Raw genomic sequence first — 18,180 nt, 5'->3', positions numbered from 1 at the left:
CCCATTTTACAGATGAGGTAACTGAGGCACAGAGAAGTTAAGTGATTTGCCCAAGGTCACAGAGCAGACAAGTGCTGGAGCTGGGATTAGAATCCAGGTCCTTCTGACTCCCAGACCCATGCTCTATCCACTAGGATACATTGCTTCTTTAGGCAGATTAGGACCTTTCTGAATGTCCTCCTCAAATTTTATTTATTAACTCTTCGTGTTTGAATGGAAGATTCAGGTAATTAGAGGGAGGTTGGTGGGAATTATCTAGATCCATTCCATTTTCAGACAGCAAAACCATTCTATAATTTTCCCAATGAGCAATATATCTAGGATAGTCAAAGAACTTAAAACTTGTGATGCATCATTAGTTTTGGAGAAAAAAACCTCACCACTGTAAAAGTCCTTTCATTTTTCTTCAACTTTACCACTCAAACAATGTTTGAAGGGTCAGATCTGATAACCTCATTCCCTTCCTCATTTAGTGTTGCCAATTCAGACTGAGTGCACAAAGTATCACAGGAAACTACAATAAACACAGGAAGGGAACATGGAAAAGGGAAATAATGGTGTTTTTTGTCAGGGAGTTTTTAAATGGCAACATTACATACTTGTTCTATCATACTTCATCTTTCATTACGTGCATAGCATAATTCAAGATACATATTTTATTGGTAGGGTATCATTCAGTTTTCATCCTGTCAACATTTGTCATACCACAGTGACAATTTCCCACCGTAGCAGAGGGAAATTTGCACTTTTTCAGGTCTTCTTTCGAAGTGCAATGGCAATATATGAATGATGAAGTATATATAATTAAAATGAAGAGTATTTGAGAAATGAACCCCAACTTAGACTTTAATTATACAATTTTGTTTTTGCTTACAGAATACAATGTATGGCTCTTACCCATAATGGATCATTAGCGTTCTTATTGGAGCATATGGTTCACAAAGTCACTTGCAGTTCTTGTACAATGAATAAACTCTGTTTATATTTAGAATGGCAAATGAGCATCTAGCTGTTTCCTTCCGGGTGATAAAAAGATATATTACACAGATTTGGGTTGAGCCTGAAATTTTGTTGTCTCAAACTAATTGTTCAAGAAACCAGCCCTAGTGCTTTCCTAGAGAAAAGCAATATTGGTAAGAAATTTATTTGACAGGGTAATGGCATAAAAACATGTATTTGTTAATTTTAAATCACAAATAAACAGCTTGCGAACGAAGGGTGGAATTTTATCCCTGCTACAAGCACGTGTGGGCTCCTTTTATTTCAACAAGAAAATATTTAATGCCTGAGATATACCATTTTAACTACCAGTAAATTCCATTAAGTAATTTTGGCTAAATGGTCTGATGACAAATTGTCCAAAGCAAACTAAAGTCAAATCACCTAACTGAAATCCTTCAACACTCCTCAAATCAAACTAAAATAATGAGTAGTTTAAAAGTCACAGAGCATGTGGTAGGAAGCTCCACTGACCTGTTTTTGTTTTTTCAGTAATCTAATCCAATTAAATTTATTAGACTCAACCCATTAGCCACCTGCAGCATTTGTATATATCTACTCAGGCTCAGTATTTACACAGATACATCTTTTCACTGATCTATCCAAACGTGTTTTCAGCTATTTCATCCTGACACTTACGCTGCTACCTCCATTATCTCTGTTCTTCCCCTGCTCCTATTATTTGTAAATAATACATGTCTGTCTGATTTCACTAAAACATGTGTTTTACTTCTGTTGTACCCTCCCAAATGCTAAGTTCAGTGTTCAGTAGGCATAAGCGTGCAATAAATACTATTGATCGATTTCAGATTGTTTGATTTTGGTAGTGTTTTTAATTTTGATGATTTGTTAGCCACCCCAAGTAAACTACAGTGCAAAAATGCTCTAACAAGTGGAATTTTTTAGCAAATCAATCAACACATAGGACTGAATAGCAAACCCTTGTTTGGTCTTAATCATACCTGTGAAACAAATACAGTCCAAAATTTGCCAAGAGTAGTTACATGAAATGAAAACTGGAGTAAGAGGTGTGTCTTCTTATGCAGGTGCATTTTAATCTAACCTGATGAGAAATGGTGTAACACAAGGGTATTCATGCGAAAGTTGAAATCACTTGTGATTTTTGAGCCCAGTGAATTGTACAGTCCTAAATTTAGGTTTGATGGGTTCAACTTGCATTTTAGTATGTGGAAAAAAGTACATGGAGCTTTGCAAGCTAGTTCAGGTTTACCTACTGGCTTAATCTTTTTTCTCACTTCATCATAGCATCCTTCATATTTTTCAGCTGATCTATTCAGAAGACGTAGCTTTCCTCTGATGTCTCAACCGGTTCTGATGAGGGTGTCTATGAATTTTTTAACAAGAATATAGGAAATTTCTATTGTCAATAAATATCCATTTATTTTCTATGCAGCACATAAATAAGACAAAAAACTAACCTTCAACTGTATTTCAAATAAGTGCTGTGATGAAAATAATTGTGAGAATAATTGACACACCTAGTCTTTATCAAATCCCTGCCCTATGAATATGTATGCTTTTCCTGATACAACAAATGATTTTATTAAGAATATCATATTGTCCTCTGAATGAGCAGAATGTTCAGTTACTCTAGAAACGGAGAATTACTCAAGTATGGGTTTTAGTCTTTTCCCAAATTGTATGAAATTTTATGCACATTACCTAGTCACATTCACAAACTTTTAAAACTATCATCACTCATGGTGCAGAGAATGACCAAACACTATGGAATAATCAGGAAAGAGAGCAGCAATGATTTGGAGGTTTAACATGCTTTTTTTTCCTTTTAGTTTAAAGCTATTCCCAGAATTTCACTGGATCATTGTGGACAGGCCAACTGTCACAGCTGTCCATCAGGGCTCAAATAGATGGAGGCAGACAATGCAGGCTTGTGTGGTTAAACTGAAGCAGCAGTCTCATAAATTTCCATTCCTCATCCAAGGGCACTGTAGGACCATTGTTTCTCTCTCTGAAAAGAGAATGGAACAATTGTGTTACTGAAGTTCCTCCATAGTGCATCTAAAAGTTTGTTTATGTCCAACCAAGGAAACAGCAAAAACTGAAAGCAGAAGCTTTCCACAGGGGTGGAAACCTCCCTAGACACACAACACCCCACCAAAAGGGTAACTATTTGGCAAATCTGTTCATCTTCATTTTAATAAAATGATCTATTCCTCCAACATTAATCAACTTTGAGTATCCTTAGCAGAGGACACACAATTAGGTTCCGATAGTAGTTTTTTTTAGAAATATGCTTATTAAAATATTTATCATTCACATCTACTCTAAACTTGAAGGAGCATAATTATAAATGTGTTCCAAATGTCCAAAAATAAAATAAAGAAAAAAGTTCAGGTATCCAAGTCTCATAGCCACCAGAAGATCATGTTTATGCAGGTTTTCTAAGGTAGAATTGTTAAGTATTTACAAAGCACTTCGATGAGGTTTGTCACTAAAGGAAACAGACCCAATTCAATTACACACTGGGCTGTCTTCTTCGGTAGAATGAGTGGTACGTTGTGGCTGGCCTGGTGATGTTGCCCAGGCTAATGCCATTACTCCAGTATATTGAAGGCATTCCCACAACACTGTTAACATCATATGCAACTGCAACCTAAGACCTGAGCACCGCCTTTATGGTTGTGCTCTGAGGAGCTAATATACATCCCCTGTTAGCCCTGGGTTTAAGAGCTTCTGTGGGCCTACTGATCCAGCTGTATTGTGGAAATTGTCCCTTGGGAGCAGAACTCTGGTATCTGTCCATGAGCTGGGATTAGTATTTCCCATTTGGATTTACTATTGAGGTAACAGAAAATCTCCATGCACCTCCACCACCTCAGGTCACAATTCCTCAGCTAAACTTCTCAATATTTTGCCATTCCAAAGGGACTTACTGGGATATTCTCATTTCTCAGTTTTCCCACATGTTGACCGTAATACTGATTTTGGTGACTTCATTCCACTTATAGTGTAAAGATTTATTATTTTCAACAAAAATACTTTTTTTCCTCATTTTTGTGGCATAGCAGAAAGACCATGGGCCTGAAAATCAGAGTACCTGGGATCTAATCCTGTCTCTGCCACTTGCCTGCTGTATAACCTTGGGCAAGTCACTTAACTTCTCTGGGTTTCAGTTGCCTCACCTCTAAAATGGGGATCAAATCCTCCGCTCTGTGATTTAAACTGTAAGTCCCATGTGGGACAGAGACTGTAACCAACCTGGTTGTCTTCTATCTACCCCAGGGTTTAATAAAGTGACCGGCACATAGAAAGCACTCTGAACCTAGAGAAAATGGTTACCCTTTCATCTTTCTTATGTGAAGGTCTGGGCTGTAAAATCTCTGATTGGTGGAATGAATAGATCAGTTTATGATGCACCCTCTCAGAGATATTCTACTTTTTTGTCTCTATTAGTAATGGGGTTTGTGATTTGAAGAAGGCTCCCTATTTGGTGTGAGACTTACTTTTTATCTTTACTCTCTCAAATTCCTAAATCATTCGAATGAGGAAACTGGGATTATCGAGCATGCCCTATACGTGACATTCTGAGATTCTCGTTGTGGGAAGTTACAAAGGAAACAGAAGTCCTTCAAGGAACTTCCAATAAAATGGGTGGAAGAAGGGAAGCACTCTTTCCTTCAACCCTTCCCATTCATTCATCATTATTTATTCATTTATGGTATTTGTTAACCGCCTACCATGTGTCAAACACTGTTTTAAGACCTGGGGTAAATATAAGTTAGTGCCTATCCTAATGGGGCTCTACAGACTAAGTAGGAGGAAGAGCACGTTTTGAATATCCACTTTACAGTTGAGGAAACGAAGGCACAGAGGAGTTAAGTGACTTGCCCAAGGTCACACAGGTATGTGGCAGAGCTAGGATTAGAACCCAGGTCCTCTGACTCCCAGGCCTGTGCTCTTTCTACTAGGCCAAACTGCTTCCCATAGGCCACACTCCTTCCCATCACATATGCAATATCCATATCGTTAATCTTGTCCAACTATTTGATGTTCAGTCTGAACCATAAATGATGCTGCTGAACTGCTTAAACCTAGTTAAGCCTTCTCTAGTGAGTCCTGGTCTCACAGTCGTACTTCCACAACTTGGTAGGCTTTTGGTTTGAAGCGAATTTTGGTGCTCTTGGGTTCAGAGCCATCTATCATCCAATATCCAGGTGGGTCTTCTGGGTACACTCTTTGGATACACTCTTCTATTTGTATGTCTGTGATAAGTCAAGGGTCAAACAGGGCACCTTCAACTTTGATTTGGCCAGCACACCATCATGGAGTAGCCTTAGACTCTCGAATAATGTCTCTGTGTGGTTCTGTTACTGGAGTAGATTGGTAACAGGGTCTGAGTCCTTTGACCAAATCAAATGGTTTTTTGTGTAATCACCAAATAAAGATTGGACATTTTATTCACTGAAATTCTCCTATAACTGACATGCCTGCTGTCTCCACACTGGAACTCAGGGAGAGAATGGTTTGGATATTCTGTAATTTTATTTACCCCTTTGCTCTTTCCCCCTTCCAGACCCAAAGCACTTATGTATGTATCTGTAATTTTATTTATATTGATTTCTGTATTCCCTACTCTAGACTGTGAGCTCATTGTGGGCAGGGAATGTCACTGTTTGTTGTATTGTACTTTCCCAAACGCTTAGTACAGTGCTCTGCACACAGTAAGTGCTCAACAAATACGATTGAATGAATGAAATAATGAATTCATTAATATTCCTCAGTAGTCTCTCTCCAGAAGGAAGCTGGCTTGGATTTTACAAGCAATGGAAAGCAGTAGTTTTCAGAGTCAATACTTCAGGTGTCTTTTTGAAGCCCTGTGGCATTTATTCAGTACGCCGTATGCTGAGCCCATGCAGACTTCTAAACATTAAATTACCTCCTTGTGTTATTACCGGGGACTGATATAGTGCTAAGCCCAGTTCTTGGGAAAAACCAGGAATGAGGGGATGGAACGATGAGTTTCTCTCCTCCATGGTCCCGAAGAGTGCATTTCCAGAGAAGGGAAGAAGTCTAGTCAACATTTTTTACTCCTACATTTTGTATTCCAATAAATAACAATTATCTAATTGCCAATTCATTCCTTTCCCAGAGGCATACTAAATGGGCAGAGATATCAACTGGAAATGTAATATTTCCAAAATCGAACCTTAGCTTGACATTGTGACTCTCGGGGTGTCACTGAATGAGCTACTTTATCTCTTTGTGTTTATTTTCCCATCCATTTCAATCAAGAGAGACAGGGAAGGGAGAGAAACAAAGCTTCTGTTTTGGAAAATTTAGGGAAATTAGAACAAAAAGAAGCGAGCTCTTGAAATCTAATCGGTAATGGGAGGTCTTTGGGACCTACAGTTGCTTTTGAAAGCGATGAAAACATATGCACATGTGGGGCCTCTCTGTCAAACAGAAGCAGTTTCACACCTCGATACAATAATCATACTGCAGGCGAAGGGATATGTGAAAAGTCTTACGTTAAAACATTGCACCTTTCCTTGGAGAATTCAACAGTCATGTCATTTTGCACCCTTTTATCACTTACTTTACTAATATACTCATCTCGTTAGGAATGTGTCAATTTTCCTCAAAGCTGGAGACTATCACCCTTAAGTGTAAAGATTCGTATAGCATTGGGCTCAAAAGTAGCACAAAACTTTGCTTTTAAAGTTCTTTTGTGGCAAACCTCTGTTATGACACGTTGACACTTTCTCAATCTCAATTAGCACTAAACTAATTAACAAAACTGTTTTATACACTACAGTGAGTCACATTTTTCTTCTTCCTTGGATAATCCCTTGTGTGGTGTAAGGGTGATTGAGTATCTAATTACTTCTTAATTGAATGCACACATTATACATTTTTCACTAGTTCAAGCTTAATGCTTTTGGTCCAGAAATCAAAGTCAATGAAATTAAGTTGAACTGGGACTTGGGCAATCATTATAATGAGGGAAGGTTTGCATTAAGTCTAATTATAAGTAAATGTAGGCTTTTAGAATTGTGTTTTCTATGAAAATATTTAAAGTACAGAAGTGTGCCATAAAGGGCCAATTTAGATGAGTAATAACCTTATTATTCATGTTTACAATGTTTTCTACATTGTAAGTAATTTTCCTGCTGGGTGGCACTAAAAATGATAACACTTTAAAGAGTAGTGCTAATTAGAGTGCTTTGGGTGTAACCATCACTAAAGTCTCAGGAAATATTAGGATTTAACAAAAATTGTGCATTTCTTATATGTGTGAAAGTTGTCCAGAACAGAAAATGCTGTTCATGCTTGTGCATTTAAAAAAAAATCTTACCAGTCAATTCCTAACCCAATCTGCTTGTCTGAAATTCCCTGGTGGGACAGATTCTCAAACCTTAAAAATCTCAGCAGTTATAGCATAACTGACTTCACTGATGAATGAAATATTGCAAAGTGTTGGTGTTGGTGCATCGTGGAAATCAGCACATTTTTGTTTGAAGATGGTGACAGTGTTTGGGATCACTCTTCATGATCATTGGCCAAATAAAGGCAGAAAGATAAAGTAGAGCAGTGTTTCCTAATCTTTTTCAATCAATCAATTAATGCCATTTATTGAGCACTTACTGTGTGCTCTGTACATAGCACTGTACTATGCGCTTCAAAAGGTACAATCCCTAGAGTTGATAGACACGATCCCTGCCCACCAGGAAGATAAAATAAATTACAGGTAGAAAGGAAAGGGCAGCATAATGATATGCACATATGTGCTGCAGAGCTGAGACTTGGATGAATATCAAGTACTTCAGACCTACAGGTCAGGGAAGGACTCTTGGTGGAGATTATAACTATTATTATCATTGTTATTATTATTTCATTTTTAAAGCATTTATGTCAAGCACTGTTCTATGCCCTGGAATACATATAAGTTAATTAGGTCAGTCACATTCCCTATCCCACAAGAGGCTCTCAGTCTAAGTAGGAAGGAGATCTAAGTAGGAAGGAGAACAGGTTTTTGAATCCCCATTTTATTGAGGCACAGACAAGTTAAGTGACTTGCCCAAGATAACCCAGAAGGCAACTGGTAGAGCCAGTATTAGAACCCAGGATCCCTGACTCCCAGGCCCATGCTCTTTCCGCTAAACCATGCTGCTTTTCCACTCTTCAGTCCTCTCAGGCTAACCTAATCACTGAACCTTACTTTCATCTCTCCCAGCTCCAACCCTCGTCACCCCCTCTTCCTGCCTGGAACCTTCATATCTGCCAGACCACAGTACTTCCCATCTTCAAAGCCCTTCTGAAATAATCTCTCCTCTAGGAGGCCTTTCCAGATTAATCTCTCTTCTCTCCAGGTTCTATCCTCGAAATTACCACCACAGCACTTCTTTGTCAACTACACATTCCTGTACTAACAATAACCTGTGCATTTTGGTACATATCAATTTACATACCCTGGCACTTAAGCACTCACTCGTTTACCTAACCCCATTTTCTTATTCTTCCTTTTTGTAAATTATTTCAGTGTCTGCCTTCCATGCTATATTGAAAGCTCCTTGAGGTCAAGGATCTGTCTACTAACTCTCCTGTACTCTTCCACGAGTTTGGTACAGTGCTCTACACTCAGAAAGAGCTCAATAAAACATGACTGATTGATCACTGTGGCCATTTTTCCTTGTACCTTTTCTAAATCCAATTAATCAATCAGTGATATTTTATTAAGTGTTTATTGTGTGCAGAGCATAGTACTTGGGAGAGTACAATACAACAGAGTTGGTAGACACATTATATCTTTCAGAGAATGCGGCACTAGAACTCCATGAAGAATTCCAGTTGCAGATGTGCCGTCCTTTAATGTAGTGGCCAAGCTATGTTTTTTTCTGTTTTTCTCTACCCCTCCTGAAGAAAGTTGACCTTGTAACTGCCACCAGCACTTAAACCATTCCTGCTCCTTTTTCTCATTGTGGTGCCAGCATTTTTACAGAGCTGTTTTCACATTCCTCTTGGCACACCTCCTGCCTACTAAGATTTTTGTGTTGTTACTCCTCATATATAATGCCACATACCCCTGTCTACTCATTCCTATCTTAAATGGAAAGTTTACAGCCTGGAAGTACCATAGCACAACAATATAGGGAGCATACCCAAAATGAGCACCAGAAGGGCACTGTAATTATGGCCAAGTGCATCTTGCACGTCACAAATGATACCTGTGGGATTATTGATTTCTGAAAAGTATTTGTATGGCCAGCCTAGGAAGAAGCACTAGAAATTGGGAAGTAACTAGGGATGGGGAGATATATAGAAAATCGTGAAGGAAATGATATCATGGCAGTAAGTTTGGGTAGGAAATAGACACGGTGCTGTTGATGGTGATCAAGAAGCAGAAAGGAAAACATTAAGAATAAAAAGTACACAGGCTTCATTTTTAAAATTTGTATTTGGAGTGGCAGAGACGAACATAAAAGGTGCTATCAAGGTGATCAGTTTGGACAAGGCACAAGTGTTCTAGCGACAACTCAACTGTAAATTATTGGAAACACCTCTTCTGCTATTATGACAGAATATTTTGCAAAAAAGGCTCTGTTAGTTTTCAAAATGCTGTCATGGCTGTAGACCTGGAGTGCCCATCATTTTGAGTGGGAATCATAATTTCTGAAGCAGCAATTGAGAAATGCACGTTATAAGTTAAGGGATGAAGCCTTCTCTATAAAAAAAATAAAGCTGCTTAAGTACAGTACTCATTCACGAAATAGTGGGTAGGATTACCATATTACTATTCTAAGTGTCATGGGTGGCATGAGCACTTGAGTGGTATGTAATTCAAAAAAATCTTTTCCACACAAAGACAGGAAGAGATACCATATTAAATATCCAAATTACTCCCACCTAAGCTGCTTCAGATTTAAAAACAACGAGCACATCAAATAGAGTTGAATTCTACCTGGTTTGGAGCTCCAACACACTAATACTGCCCATTCCTACAAAGTAACCTTAGGGGAGAAATGAGAGATTCTTCTTGTGAATGAGCCTGGAACATATGGAAATGATTCAATTTGTCACCAAATCTTGTCAGTTCTACACTCACAACATTGCTAAGGTCCGCCCTTTCCTCTCCAACCAAACTGCTACTATGATAATCCAAGCATTTATCCTATCCCTCTTTGACTACTGCATCAGATTCCTCACTGACTTCCTTGCCTCCCGTTTCTTTCCCTATTCCAGTCCATATTTTACTCTACTGCCTGGATCATTTTTCTAAAATAATGTTCAGTCCAAGTCTCCCCAGTCCTCAAGAACCTCCAGTAATTGCCCATCCACCATCACATCAAAATTTCAATCAGCTCGCCCCCTCCTACCTTATTTTTCAGACTTCCTATCACCCAATCCACACACTTTGCTCCTCTAACCCCAATTTACTCACTGTACCTCAATCTCATCTCTCTTGATGCTGACTCCTTGCCCACATCCTCCTTCTGGCCTAGAACTCCATCTCCCTTCATATATGACAGACCACCATTTTCCCCACCTTCGAAGCCTTCTAAAAATCTCATCTCCTCTAAGAGGCCTTCCCTGATTAAGCCTTCATTTCCCCTACCCTCTCTCTCTTGTGGATCACCTATGCGCTTGCATCTGTACCCTTTTAGTTCTTGATATTCACCCTACCCTGAGCCATCCAGCACTTAGGCACATGTTCAAAATTTATTTTAGTATCTGTCTCCCCCTCTAGACTGTAAGATCCTTGCAGGCAAGGGACGTGTCTACCAACTCTATTATAAGGTACTCTCAGGAAATACCACAGATGATGATGATGATGATTGAGATTCATCCCTTATCATGATAGGCTTCTCCCCTTCAGAGCCTGCTTGCCATTTTTATTTCATTTTGTCCCATTACACTGTCCCACTGTTACATTTTGTTCATTGTGAAGCAATGTGGCCTAATGGATACAGCACGGGCCTGGGAGTCAGAAGGCCCTGGGTTCTTATCCAGACTCCGCAACTTGTCTGCTGTGTGAACTGGGGCAAGTAACTTAACTTTTCTGTGTCTCAGTTACCTCATCTGTAAAATGGGGATTAAGATTGTGAACCCCACATGGGACATGGATCGAGTCCAACCTGATTAGCTTGTATCTACCCCAGAATTTGGTAAAATGCCTGGCACACAGTAAGCGCCTAACACGTGCCATTAAAAAGAATTACTCCTAATCAATCCTTCAGCAACAGAGAAGGGGAGCAAAAATCAAGAATCTATGACTTCTAGGCCTCAGTAATCTTGTGGAAATGTCTACACTTCCTTGTAATTTACTTTGGGTAGGTATAAGAATAACCCCTGCCCTTTTTTCCTCTCTACCTGAACCTCATCCAAACCCAATTTATTTTTAGTACATTTGTGATAAAGCTAATATAGAAATGTACAATAGAAAATGTAAATTATGTCTTTAACTCAAATTTTCAAAAATTACACTTTCATCCACTTAATGCCACCTTTAGGCCCACCCAGTTCTGCAGAGGAGTACATGAGGCTATTGTAAGAATTTGGGAATGTATTGCAAGGTTTTAAAAATTGCTTGAACTGTTCGATATTACCCAATCCATTTAAAGAGACATCCCTCCTCTTGCACTGTAAATATAAATCATCTGTATTTTTGTTTTTAAATATCACTTTAAAGCTGAGCCTCGTATTTAATTATTAAATTCAGAAGAGTCCAAACACCACAGCCTGAAATTATGGGTATGGTCCTTTCCATTTATCCTGAAAGGATAATAGCTTTTACCTATTTGGTCATTCAGGCTGACCTTCTTTCTTCCTTCTCTCTGACCTCCCTCCCACCTCCCTTTTTCTGTCATAGTTTATCATTTTCTAACTCATAATCCTTTAAGGTTATAAAATAAAATTGATATAAAATTGATGCCAGCTATATCTTAACTAAAGCTTTAGAAGACAACATTATCAATTACAAAAGCACACACAGGGTAGGGTTCAATACAGTCAAGGGTTACTTCAAGGACCCAGAAAGAGAAATGAAGACAAGTTTGACACCGGTGATTATTCAGCCATACCGGCTTATGTTTGGGGTGTTCTTTTGGAAGTTGGGCTATTTTTCCACCTTTTGGCTTTAGACTTTAGATGTGAAGGTTCTACAGAGATTGTCTTTAGAAAGAAAATTTAATGAATTAGTTACTAGTCCAAGTGGATGAGCCTGGTCTGAGCTGCTCTCAACATGGTGAGGCACCAATGTCTGGGGGCTTCTTGGAATGTTGGAAATTCAGCAACCTAAGCAGCAGCCAGGGCTGCGGGGACAAGCAAGAGTCTGACAGGAGGGAGAGCTGGGTCCTAGTCCCAGTGCAAGGTGACTTTGAGGAAGTCTCCATCCTTCAGTGTCTCATAAAATGGGGGTAATAATGCTTAACACTCTCTATCTCACAGAGATACTGTGAGGATAAATGGGGGCAACATATACAATGAAGCATTTTACAAACGCTAGCTAATAATAATACTTGATCTATTTGGATCAAGTGTGTTCTATCCAAGGTTAAGATGGCAGGGGCAAAAAGAAGGAGCATGCCTTAGTGGAAAGAGTGCAGAGGCCAGGGAGTCAGAAGACCTGGATTGTAATTCCAGCTCCACTACTTTTCTGCTGTGTGACCTTAGGCAAATCACTCAACTTCTCTGTGCCACAGTTCCCTCTTCTGCGGAATGGGGATTCCAAATCTGTTCTCCCTCCTAACTTAGACAGACAGCCCCTGGTGGGACCTGATTATCTTGTATCTAGCCCAGTGCAGTGCTTGGCACAAAGTGCTTAACAAATCTTATTATTATTATTGAGTGAATTGTAGAAAGAGGAACTTGAAGGATCAAACATGCCTTCAGAGAATCCTAATTTCAGGAGGGCTTCATTATTATTATTATAAGTAGTAGTATATTTGTTAAGCGCTTACTTTGTGCCCAGAACTGTTCTAAACCCTGGGGTAGATATAAGTTAATCAGGTCGCACACAGTCCCTGTTCCATATGGGGCTCACAGTCTAAGGAGGGAGAACAGGTTCTGAATCCCCATTTTACAGGTGGGCAAACTGAAGCACAGAGAAATGAAGTGATTCGTCCAAGGCAAGTGACAACAGGCACGCAGCAGAGCCGGGATTAGAATCCAGATCTCTGATTCCCAGGCCTGGGCCCTTTCTACTAGGCCACACTGTTTCACTGTTACCTGAACAAATTAAGATGGAGACTAACTTTTAAAATGTTAATGCAGCTCTAAATTAAAGCAGAATATACTGGGGAATATTCCTAGAAAATCCTTTAACATTTTCCATTTTTTCTTTCACCACTAAATAGATTTCAAAAACATGCCCCCAAGTTTACTGGTGGGTAACAATGCCCCAGTATGTGTTCGATAGACTAAATCAGTCGGTTGGCAGCAAATTAGCCCTTCGACATATTAGATGATTAGGGCGGAGACCCCCAGGTCAAGCTGGATCATGAATTGGCCTCGTCCAATTTACCCCTTCTGTAAGGAACCCTTCCTGCAGCACCACCCCCTGAACACTGAGAGGGAAAAAGGAGAAAATGAAGCTGAAAGAAATCATAATCAAAAGAGTCCTGCACAACCCATTATCTGATGAGCAGATAATCTAAAATGATCATGTTTGCTCAACAGTTCTGGAGGTGAAGTGTAGCATAATGTTTTGGAAAGTAGGGAGGAATGGAAAATTTACTTTCCTGATCTGAGCTGCGAAAGTGCCAGTAATCTGCTACTGAAATACAGAGACCTGTTTATCAGCAGGAACTACGTAAAGGTTACTAGCACTCCACTAAACAGTCTAGAATGTAAGCCTGTTGACGGCATAAAACATGTCTACCAATGCTGTTATATGGCACTCTCCCAAGTGCTTAGTACAGTGTTCTACACACAGAAAGCACTCAATTAATATGGTTGATTAAAATAGCGTGCATGCCACATATCTCATAAAGCAGTTACAGTAGCAGTCAGTCTACAGCATTTATTGAATAACCACTCTGTACACCGCATTCTATGAAGTTACTTAGGGAGCAACAGAGTGTTCCTGCCCCCAAAGAATTTACAATCTAACAGATCCTGGACCCACACACAAACAGGCAAACAAACGTAGAACATTCTAACCCTGAACATAAAAAATGGAAAGATGGTCTCCCAGTCAGTAATGGAGATCTACAAAATAAGATATTCCAAGAAGATATTGTGGTGTTTATCCCTAACACACTTACCCAGAGTCCCCATTTTTTAATTTTTTTTAAAATTGAGACATTGACTCAGGGTTCTGACATTTTAAAGGTTCTGGATAACTTTACTCCATTCTGACCACGGGCTTACTACCCACAAAAGACAAGTTGAGGGTCACAGGTAATTTCGCACACATTCTTTCAGGGCTCCCTTACAGACAGCTTGGTCATCTCTGTATAGGCAGTTGACTGCAGCACTGGGGTGGAAGTGGGAGAAGTCTGAACAAGGCGGGAGGCCAATGGGGATTTTCACCCATTGCCATATTTCGACCCTTAATCTCAGAGGTTCTCATGCTGCCCCGGACCTGTGACTCGTCTTGAGGATTTGAATTCTAGTGATGCTCACTCCAATCCCTGGAAATTCCAGCAACAGAGAGAATCTCTATTAGTCTCTCTGACTGTTGCAGGGATTCAGCCAGATGATGCAAGGATAAAGAGTTTACTACTGGCATTGTAGTATAATTAGTACAGTGCCAAGCGCTTAGTACAACGCTTTGCACACAGTAAGTGCTCAATAAATATGATCGAATGAACGAATTGAGAAAACCTTCAATTTGAATGTTTTGCCGCACCTTAAGACTTACAGATCCTCTCAGACAGACCATCTGGGTTCTATCTTACCCTCCACTAGCATCTCAGAAAGCCCAGAGTATAAATGAGATCCTCCCCCCTTCCTGTATCAACTCCCTGAGGATGGTCTTTAAGGCTCTGCAGCCAGAATCCTTCCCCCCAACCCTCCCCCACCACACACTCTGTTCATATTTTTAAAGAATGTCAGACCACTTATTCATGTCCTAAAGACATTGTATTCTCATCCTTCCACTCCTCCCTGCCCTTCCCATGAAAAAGTAGTGGGTCTGAAATCCTGCCCAATTTTAGACCTGTTCTTCCTCAACATTTTCTACGATAAATCTTTCTCTTTGTCCACTGAACTCCCAGAAACTAAAGGGGCAATCACAAGAAGCTGCCTTTGGGCTGACTGGCAGGAATTCCCATGGCAAAAATAGATACTCTAACCTCTCTTCCCCCACCCTACATATTCAGAAAATTGGAATGGATGAGAAAATTATGCTTAACTAAACTCTAAGCTGTGTTTAAACAACACAAAAAAAGAAAACATGGAATTCCAATGCTAATGCAATTATTTTGGCTTCTGTTACCATTAGAACACTTTGGCAGCAGGTTGATGCTGGGGTTTTTTCAAACAGCTGGAGAAAGGTAAAAAAAAAAATGGTAATTTCTTTGGCCTGGTATAGGCCCAGACTAGGAACATATCCACATTTAAGAATACTTTTATGGAACCCAAAAGAACTGAAGTATTGAAATTATTGAAGTATAAAACTAGGAAGGTTGATGGCTCCAAGCAATCTAATACGAAGACAGAAAAGAGACACACACACACAATTCTAAAGCTATCCTGTACTGCACACCAGATGGAGAGGAGGAGCTTCTGCATTTCCAACACCTGGTTGAGTTGCACGCTAATTATCCAGCCAACTGCAAAAGCAAGCATCACCTTTCTGAGGAAGTAATGCAGAAAGCCACAGATCATTCGTGGTCTGATAAGCAGGTCCCCTAATTAGGAAGAGTCCAACAAAGAACTCCCAGCATATTTCATGCAAATTTTGTCATTTGGGAAATGAAGACCTGGAGTTATTTTGCTAAAATACAATTAAAATCTGATTATTTAAAACCTTTTTCCCCCAAGCACTGACATGGATTTTTGAATCCTCAGTTCCAGATGCTTTAAATGAAACAGCCGTGTTTCAAATTCAAAGTCAAGACAGTCAAATCAAAGATCTGAACTACCTACCTTAGGGCATTACAATATTTCATATCAAATAAAAAAGTACAATCCTCTAGTCTAATTTCCTGGAATAATTTTTAGGTGTATTATACATTTCAAGATTAAAGGACTCACACATGTGATCATAAGAGCCTTAGGAACTGGAGTTTTAGTCTTTTCAGAAAGATTTCCCAGAATCCTGCCAGAACCACAGGCACTAAAGAAGTCTCAGAGAACTATTCTCCAGAATATCTATCACCTTTCTCCAGGAGCTCTACCAATAGTACGGGATGTTCCTACAAAGAATATTTCTACTTCTTTTGGTAAAAATCTAAACTTTATCTCATTCACAAAAATTAAACCACACAATGTAGGAAAAAAAGTGGCATTTTGCAGGACTACTCCGATTTTGTTTTTAATAATCCATTTAGCTCTCACAGGGTGGTGAATACCCAAAATTAAGTCAGGCACAGCCAAGAACACTTGTTTTTACTAAAAAGAGTATTCTGAGATTACTGATGTTCATGAGCAGCACACAAGGTAGGATTTACACAGTGTAACCTAAGCCCTAGCAATAACAAACTAATGGCAAAGTTTACCCATGGATGCAAGTCTGGCTGAAAAAACAGATGCGAGACCACCCAGAGTGCACACGTAGAGATCGTCCTTGTGCAGTTATATTTGACGTCTGCAGAGCCTAGCTGTAGTTCCAGTTTTGCCTTGACCTTCTTGAAACTTCAGCTCAAAAGAGCTCATCTTAGCTTGATTGCAAAAGATCAGTTGAGCAAACTGTAGTTTTCACCTGTGATTAGGTTGCGCTTTACTGTATCCTGAAAGGGCTTTCTCTGTTCCCCTTATTTTCAGTTCCCCATTTCAGCTAACACTATCGAATAGCTGCACAAATTTTACTAATGAATTACTATGTCCACCAAAAGGGTCTTTATCATTGTTCCATGCATTCATACCTGGATGAAGATGAACTTTTCCTTCATCCTTGCCTACTGGAATGCAGCTCTGATGACTCTGTCACTAAGTGGTTGAGTGGGTCGAAAGTTGTCTCCTAAAATTCCATCACAGCCTTCTACAAGCTCTGCACCTTTAATGTGTGTCCTCAGCCGACGAAATTCTTCTATCTGAAAATGAAAACCAGGCCAAATAGGTTCGTTATGGGACTTGCATTAAAATGAACCCAGGTTTTTAACAAGGACTTGGGAAATATGCATAAATCACGCCCTACCCCAAAAAATAAATCATTCTTCAGGCTTCTAGGAATTATAATTGGCAACTCCCTCCCACTTGCAAACAGCTCCCGGAAAAATAAAGCAAATACCTGTATGAAGAACAAAGACAATGGAAGAGCCCATAGGAAAGATCTCAGTCTATGCAAACACCTTGATTCCTACCACTAAATTTGAACTGGAGACAATTATATGCCCCTTACAACAATCTAACAGGCCACCAGCCTTTGAGGTTTTAATAAACATAAAATGAAAATATTTAAATAGTACCCAAAAACCTATTAAATTAATGAAGAGGTTACACTTAAGCCCTGAAAAGGTTTGAACAAGAAACTGGTCTCTTCTACCTGAGTTGAACTGAATCCACAGCCTGACAGTTTCAGTTACTGCAATGTGGCTGGGGATGTATGGAATACTTTTCTCTGATCAGACCAATGCTTTGAAGACTTTCAAACATCAACTCAGATTGAGGGGGGAGGAAAAAAGCCTCTTTCTTGAAATGCCAATTTGGTGGAAATATCCACTCCTCAAAATCCTTTAGCCACTTCAAATGGTTTCAATTGCCTGGTGAGTGAGCTCACATCCTCCTAGCCTGAATGTTACTGCCCTGAAATAAGATATAACGCTAATTGAACAGAACAATCTATCAGGATAAAAAGTTTTACTAGAATATAAACGTCGAGGCAAGGCAGGAGACTATCACTGCCACACTTTGTGTGTGACTTTATTGCCACTCTTCCAAACTTTTAAAAAATTCAAATAAAACGAGAGAACAGAGATTCAATCCTCCCATTAGAGACTCTCTAACTCTGACAGGTAGTTCAGAAGAGTGGCAGCTGCTCTCTGTACCATAGATGAAAGCCCATCATCTAATTGGTTCAAAACACTTGTGCTGTGC

General features: G+C 39.5%; 1 protein-coding gene across 1 annotated transcript in view; it reads right to left on the bottom strand.

Moving 5' to 3' along the window:
- Positions 1-825: 825 nt before the first annotated feature.
- CA8 (carbonic anhydrase 8) overlaps positions 826-18,180 on the bottom strand; it is a 79,487-nt gene continuing 62,132 nt past the window's right edge. Inside the window, exons 8-9 of the mRNA XM_029069503.2 lie at positions 17,010-17,177; positions 826-2,989 (exon numbers count right to left, since the gene is read on the bottom strand). Of these exons, the coding sequence (XP_028925336.1) occupies positions 17,043-17,177 (135 nt within the window). The 3' untranslated portion in view covers positions 826-2,989; positions 17,010-17,042. The remainder of the gene's footprint in view (positions 2,990-17,009; positions 17,178-18,180) is intronic.

Source organism: Ornithorhynchus anatinus, chromosome 7, assembly GCF_004115215.2.
Source record: "Ornithorhynchus anatinus isolate Pmale09 chromosome 7, mOrnAna1.pri.v4, whole genome shotgun sequence".
Classification (NCBI taxonomy): domain Eukaryota; kingdom Metazoa; phylum Chordata; class Mammalia; order Monotremata; family Ornithorhynchidae; genus Ornithorhynchus; species Ornithorhynchus anatinus.
This window is presented reverse-complemented; position numbering and strand designations above follow the sequence as displayed.